We start from the raw sequence: 7,706 nt of genomic DNA on the forward strand, positions 1-7,706 counted from the left end.
ATTTACGTACAAAGGATAAAACTCCTTAAAATAAAAGTTAAAAAGCTCTGACTGAAATGTTCCCTGTGATTTGAAGCCAAACAACATCATTAAAGATGGTGTGGAATCCCTGCAGCCTCTCCATTCTGACCACACAGCAGGGAGGACAACTAACGGCGTCCCGTCCTCCCGGGGCCGTAGTTCATTGTCAATATTCTCCCTCGGGACGAAAAGAATTTTGAAAAGCTAAATGGAAAAATTCAATTGGCTGGCGCGCTCGCTTGCGCGTTGTCCAGTGAGAAGCAGACTGCTAGCAGCCACTGTCTGCTCTCTGCTGCTAGACTGACCAACTGTCACCACAGATCCTTTATTTACTGTCTGCTGTCACTGTGTGGTCACTCAATGATGTCGCGTTGGCTGCGTGTCCACACCAAACGCGAACGCAAATTTCGCGTCGCGTCATTCACGCGAATTTGACGCCGGATCATTTTAGTGTCCATTTGTGTCATTCGCGCGAATACGTGAATTCGCTCAACTGCCCGAGTCGCGAGTATTTCTATCAACGTTTCCTTCCGCCATTTTACCATGAATATTCAAACAACTGTTGCGTTCTACCTGCCGTGCATTTCACCGCTCGGTGCATTTCACCGCTCGGTGCATTTCACCTCCAGGGGCTCCGTCTGGATAACTGCCGCTTCCAGCGGTGTTTTCGGATGATGACTGGCCAGTTTAACGACCTGCTAGCTAGGATCGGTGACAGAATGTAACGAATGGACACCAATTTATTCAACTGGTTCTTGTACTTTTGACACGTAGTGTCATATAGCACTGGATTTCCACACATAGCCACAATCAACTTGTCCACCATCTTGTTTCAGTCAGCCGTGACGTCGGGACATCCTCAACGCTGATTGGCTGTCTTGACGCAACTTTTTCGCCAAAGTTGAATATTTTCAACTTGCGCGAATGACGAAATTTCACCTCGCGTGCGAAGTGCAATTAAAGAATACACTGACGCAGATTGTGCTACAGAAATGTTAAGTACAGTACATTACTCCAGTAAATTTACTTCAATACTGTCCACCACTGTAAATATCTGTACAAAAACTACTGTTTCATTACATGATTTCTATTGAGATGTATTTTTAAAAAAATGTAAAAAAATCGGGTTGATTCAGGACGGTTCAAAATGTTTTTCGGGATGATGGTGAAAAAAGTTAGTTTTAAACCCTGCCACACAACGTGTTTGTTTAGAACTTTTGGTGTACTTAAAGCGCCAGTGTGAAAGTGAGCCAGACCAAATAAAAATGCCCATTGGCAGGCCCTGATCCCCTGAACCACATGGAGTCCACTGAACTACCAAAACCAAGACCAGAAAAGTCTGTTGTTGGTGTAAATATGGTTTCATCATTTATGGAGCTGTTAGATTGCTGTTTTACCATCTGCCATATGCGTTTGTGGAGGATTGTCAGGACACTTTTTAATTTTACCAGAGTTAAAAGTGTCTTTTCAAAGGATAAACACCTGTCCAGGGTGAGCTGCACACTCAGCTGTGTGTATTTCTACTTAAAATGTGGGCATCAGCTGATGAAGCGGCCCTGTGGCTCAGGCAGCTTATGCTTACTGAATTAAAGTCCTGATTGTGGGGATTGGAGACATGTTGGTCCACCGGGTGACCACAACAACAAAAAGTCGTGCTGCACGAGGGAAGCGGTGTATCTTCCCCTACAGGCTGACCCCTGGTGGTTGGAAGCTGGCTGCAAATTGACAGTGAGCCGGCTGGGAGGGGAATATTTGAAGTGGCTACATCTGTATCTTCAATTAGATGGAGTTGATTTTATTGCTAATATTTCTTTCACAGCTATTGGTATCTGCTTATTTTTCATCATAGTCTGTGTAAGTATGAGAATGAACTGTTAACTATGTAGGCCTTATAGTCATCATTATTCATCTCCCTATTTTCAGCTTGGCATTAATGAAGTGGGAATCCAGAGAGCTCTTCTGAACTGGGCTCGGGAACACCAACCTGGAGGTACGTCACACAAATCCTGCACGCTTGTGTCACGTAGATCATCGAGACAGGAATAAGCTGATCGGGTACTCAGCCATGTGGATGTTGAATGCTACATCAAAGGTTGCTCCCAAAACACCTGAATAGCTGATGGCGAAGTTCAACAGTTGCAGCTGCCATGATTGACTGAATTTCAGGCTCGATGAATTTACTGAGCAGCATTTCCTCTGCTGTTGCTAATAAAAGGAAAGGGTGAGTCGGCTCCCTGACAGATAGAGCATGACAGCGAATAAATAATCGAACTATTTGTGCTTGAAAATGGCTGCACATTCCTCACAAGAACATAGAGCTGTTCAAGAACGGTGGGTTTCCTGATTATGACTACCAGTGGAAGCATAATGAGCAGCTGCTACCAGCTGTCAAGATGTTCGATGACTGAACCCTCACATTTGTCGTTTCACCACCATTTTAAACCCTCACGTTTGTCGTTTCACCACCATTTGAAACCCTCACATTTGTCGTTTCACCACCATTTTAAACCCTCACGTTTGTCGTTTCACCACCATTTGAAACCCTCACCTTTGTCGTTTCACTACCATTTTAAACCCTCACGTTTGTCGTTTCACTACCATTTTAAACCCTCACGTTTGTCGTTTCACCACCATTTTAAACCCTCACGTTTGTCGTTTCACCACCATTTTAAACCCTCACGTTTGTCGTTTCACCACCATTTTAAACCCTCACGTTTGTCGTTTCACCACCATTTTAAACCCTCACGTTTGTCGTTTCACCACCATTTTAAACCCTCACGTTTGTCATTTCACCACCATTTGAAACCCTCACGTTTGTCGTTTCACTACCATTTGAAACCCTCACGTTTGTTGTTCACCATTTGAAACCCTCACGTTTGTTGTTCACCACCATTTGAAACCCTCACGTTTGTCGTTTCACTACCATTTTAAACCCTCACGTTTGTTGTTCACCACCATTTGAAACCCTCACGTTTGTCGTTACACTACCATTTTAAACCCTCACGTTTGTTGTTCACCGCCATTTTAAACCCTCACGTTTGTCGTTTCACCACCATTTTAAACCCTCACGTTTGTCGTTTCACCACCATTTTAAACCCTCACGTTTGTCGTTTCACCACCATTTTAAACCCTCACGTTTGTCGTTTCACCACCATTTTAAACCCTCACGTTTGTCGTTTCACCACCATTTTAAACCCTCACGTTTGTCGTTTCACCACCATTTTAAACCCTCACGTTTGTCGTTTCACCACCATTTTAAACCCTCACGTTCGTCGTTTCACCACCATTTTAAACCCTCACGTTTGTCGTTTCACTACCATTTTAAACCCTCACGTTTGTCGTTTCACCACCATTTTAAACCCTCACGTTTGTCGTTTCACCACCATTTGAAACCCTCACGTTTGTCGTTTCACCACCATTTGAAACCCTCACGTTTGTTGTTCACCACCATTTGAAACCCTCACGTTTGTCGTTTCACCACCATTTTAAACCCTCACGTTTGTTGTTCACCACCATTTTAAACCCTCACGTTTGTCGTTTCACTACCATTTTAAACCCTCACGTTTGTCGTTTCACCACCATTTGAAACCCTCACGTTTGTTGTTCACCACCATTTGAAACCCTCACGTTTGTCGTTTCACCACCATTTGAAACCCTCACGTTTGTTGTTCACCACCATTTGAAACCCTCACGTTTGTCGTTTCACTACCATTTTAAACCCTCACGTTTGTTGTTCACCACCATTTGAAACCCTCACGTTTGTCGTTACACTACCATTTTAAACCCTCACGTTTGTTGTTCACCGCCATTTTAAACCCTCACGTTTGTCGTTTCACTACCATTTTAAACCCTCACGTTTGTTGTTCACCACCATTTGAAACCCTCACGTTTGTCGTTTCACTACCATTTTAAACCCTCACGTTTGTTGTTCACCACCATTTGAAACCCTCACGTTTGTCGTTTCACCACCATTTGAAACCCTCACGTTTGTTGTTCACCACCATTTGAAACCCTCACGTTTTTCGTTTCACTACCATTTTAAACCCTCACGTTTGTCGTTTCACCACCATTTTAAACCCTCACGTTTGTCGTTTCACCACCATTTTAAACCCTCACGCTTGTCGTTTCACCACCATTTTAAACCCTCACGTTTGTCGTTTCACCACCATTTTAAACCCTCACGTTTGTCGTTTCACCACCATTTTAAACCCTCACGTTTGTCGTTTCACCACCATTTTAAACCCTCACGTTTGTCGTTTCACCACCATTTTAAACCCTCACGTTTGTCGTTTCACCACCATTTTAAACCCTCACGTTCGTCGTTTCACCACCATTTTAAACCCTCACGTTTGTCGTTTCACTACCATTTTAAACCCTCACGTTTGTCGTTTCACCACCATTTTAAACCCTCACGTTTGTCGTTTCACCACCATTTGAAACCCTCACGTTTGTCGTTTCACCACCATTTGAAACCCTCACGTTTGTTGTTCACCACCATTTGAAACCCTCACGTTTGTCGTTTCACCACCATTTTAAACCCTCACGTTTGTTGTTCACCACCATTTTAAACCCTCACGTTTGTCGTTTCACTACCATTTTAAACCCTCACGTTTGTCGTTTCACCACCATTTGAAACCCTCACGTTTGTTGTTCACCACCATTTGAAACCCTCACGTTTGTCGTTTCACCACCATTTGAAACCCTCACGTTTGTCGTTTCACCACCATTTGAAACCCTCACCTTTGTCGTTTCACCACCATTTGAAACCCTCACGTTTGTTGTTCACCACCATTTGAAACCCTCACGTTTGTCGTTTCACTACCATTTGAAACCCTCACGTTTGTCGTTTCACCACCATTTGAAACCCTCACGTTTGTCGTTTCACCACCATTTTAAACCCTCACGTTTGTTGTTCACCACCATTTTAAACCCTCACGTTTGTCGTTTCACCACCATTTGAAACCCTCACGTTTGTCGTTTCACCACCATTTTAAACCCTCACGTTTGTTGTTCACCACCATTTTAAACCCTCACGTTTGTCGTTTCACTACCATTTTAAACCCTCACGTTTGTCGTTTCACTACCATTTTAAACCCTCACGTTTGTCGTTTCACCACCATTTGAAACCCTCACGTTTGTTGTTCACCACCATTTGAAACCCTCACGTTTGTCGTTTCACCACCATTTTAAACCCTCACGTTTGTCGTTTCACCACCATTTTAAACCCTCACCTTTGTCGTTTCACCACCATTTTAAACCCTCACCTTTGTCGTTTCACCACCATTTTAAACCCTCACGTTTGTCGTTTCACCACCATTTGAAACCCTCACGTTTGTTGTTCACCACCATTTTAAACCCTCACGTTTGTTGTTTCACCACCATTTGAAACCCTCACGTTTGTCGTTTCACCACCATTTGAAACCCTCACCTTTGTCGTTTCACCACCATTTTAAACCCTCACGTTTGTTGTTTCACCACCATTTGAAACCCTCACGTTTGTTGTTCACCACCATTTTAAACCCTCACGTTTGTCGTTTCACCACCATTTGAAACCCTCACGTTTGTTGTTTCACCACCATTTGAAACCCTCACGTTTGTTGTTTCACCACCATTTGAAACCCTCACGTTTGTTGTTCACCACCATTTTAAACCCTCACGTTTGTCGTTTCACTAACATTTTATCCTGACACTCCTGTACTTTCCTAAGAAAAAGTAATGGAACCCCTGTACTGAGGTTCTGGTCGTGCTTTCATCAGCCTCTCAGGGCTGAAACTGTTTGCAGGACCAAAAAAAAAAAGTGTGACTTTAAGCCTCTTGAGTGGAAGTGGGAAGTTGCACCCACATTAAAGGAAGTCCATCAGTAACTGGAGTCCACGAGTCTGTTTTTCTGGAACGGGGGAGGAGAAAACTGCTGCAGTCATCAGCTGATGATCCACTGTCTGACTAAAGGGAACATGGGTGACGTCCTAGGAATCTAAATGCTGATGAAGCACATTTTTTGCTCAGTTTATTTTATTCAGCAAGTGAATTTTGGGCAGGGCGTGCGGTGCTACTTGCATCATTTGCGCTGTTGACTTGTTTGCACTTGCTGAGAACAGCTTTAGACTTTGATTGAAGTCCTGTACATTGTCATGAGTGGATCAGGAGTGGGTCCTGGAGACAGTGGCTACAATTGTCGGTCCATCATCACTGCATGTGGCACTCCTGACCCTGGGATTTATGTGGTTCTAACAACATGACGGAGCTTGTTCACTGTGATAATATTCATGGGTCTCGCTAACTGGGGTGATCTGGTCAGGATGTTTGTGGGTATTTGAACAAGTTTTGCAACATGGTAATTTAAGTTTTAGAATGAAGCAATGAGGGAGTATCATAAAAGCAACAGTTTTTTAATTGCTGACACTGCTGCAGCACTCTTGGTTCATGTGTAAGAGCAGCTGATGATCAACAAAGTTAGGCTTCTGTAGGAAAGATAGAAATTAGATCTTTCAGATGTTTTGAAAAACTGCTCAATGTGCAAAGTGTGCTGGCTTTGACCAACTTACATGACATTGATACACTGACGATCTCCTCTTCCTCTAGGAGCTTGTAAGGGGGTGCAGGGGAACGAGGAAGAGGAAGTCACCGCAACTGCTCCGCCCGCTTCACCCCCCCCATCAGTTCCCAACACCCCCACCTTTCAGATCCCCAGCCCACCAGTGTCCCCAGGCACACCTGTCACCCCTTCAGCCCCCAGCCCCGTGGAGGGACCGGGTAGCTCCGAGTGTGTGGTCTGCATGGAAACTGGGGTAAGAAACACTCATCCAGCATCACCTGTGGAAGCTTCTTTTTAAAAAGATGAGGTTTTACATCTGAATCAGTCAAAGCGTGATCATGATTTATTTTTCGATTTGATGCTCATGGGTTTTATACATGTTGACTGCGTGTAAGTATAACCCAAACATACCAGGAGAAAAACACTGCGCATGGAACTCCAGTCATTTCTCCAAGTGTCTCCAAGGCTCCTCATTGGGCCCAGTCAGTGTTTACTACCTAGCATTTACTTGCTTTATGGAATTTTAGAACCTTTTCTAAACCTTTTTCCCCCAATTTGGCCTCATCAGAAAGTGTAGGGTAGAATACAAGTTATTTTTTTCATTAAGTCCTGCCGACTGAACCTTTACGTGCTCTCACAATGTCATCATTTGTGTTGTAAAATCTGTTCACACCTCAGAAATGCGTGAGATAGATGAGTGCTTTTTTGAGAGCCGACTGCCTACATTAGGGATTTCTTGTCATGATTATTGATCGCGTCACATTAAATACGTGGTTCTTGGTGTTTATCGGATGCTAATTTGCCAATCATGCTAGCAATTATGTCCTAATGTATCCGTGTGTAAGATTTGGTGACACGTAGATTACAACCCCTCCCCTCTCCCTCAGGCTCCCAGTGGCCTGCAAAATCAACCATGTATAAGACAAAGGAGATGTTAGTTTGAATCTGGGCCACGTTTTCATATAAACAACAAGATGGCCACCATTTTGTGCTCTCAGATTAATCCTCATCTGCCCTGACTGTCTCAAGGTGGTTGACAGATGAAGAGTGGTCTAAACTGACCATCCTCCAGTTGAACAGGTCTCTCAGGCCAGTCCCCTCTCAGACCCCCTCCATTATGTGAGGGCATTCAGCAACAATGTATTTGTCT

The 7,706-nt window shown here is 43.8% G+C and overlaps 1 protein-coding gene across 2 annotated transcripts in view; it reads left to right on the plus strand.

Annotated features, from left to right (window-relative positions):
• lrsam1 (leucine rich repeat and sterile alpha motif containing 1) overlaps positions 1-7,706 on the plus strand; it is a 32,228-nt gene that overhangs the window by 19,504 nt on the left and 5,018 nt on the right. For both annotated transcript variants that reach the window (XM_086187959.1, XM_086187960.1), the window contains 2 exons: positions 1,945-2,011; positions 6,604-6,809. In XM_086187959.1, the coding sequence (XP_086044085.1) occupies positions 1,945-2,011; positions 6,604-6,809 (273 nt within the window). The remainder of the gene's footprint in view (positions 1-1,944; positions 2,012-6,603; positions 6,810-7,706) is intronic.

The sequence above is a fragment of the Aulostomus chinensis genome, chromosome 19, assembly GCF_037954235.1.
Source record: "Aulostomus chinensis isolate RoL2024-O1b breed Wild chromosome 19, RoL_Achi_v1.0, whole genome shotgun sequence".
Lineage (NCBI taxonomy): Eukaryota > Metazoa > Chordata > Actinopteri > Syngnathiformes > Aulostomidae > Aulostomus > Aulostomus chinensis.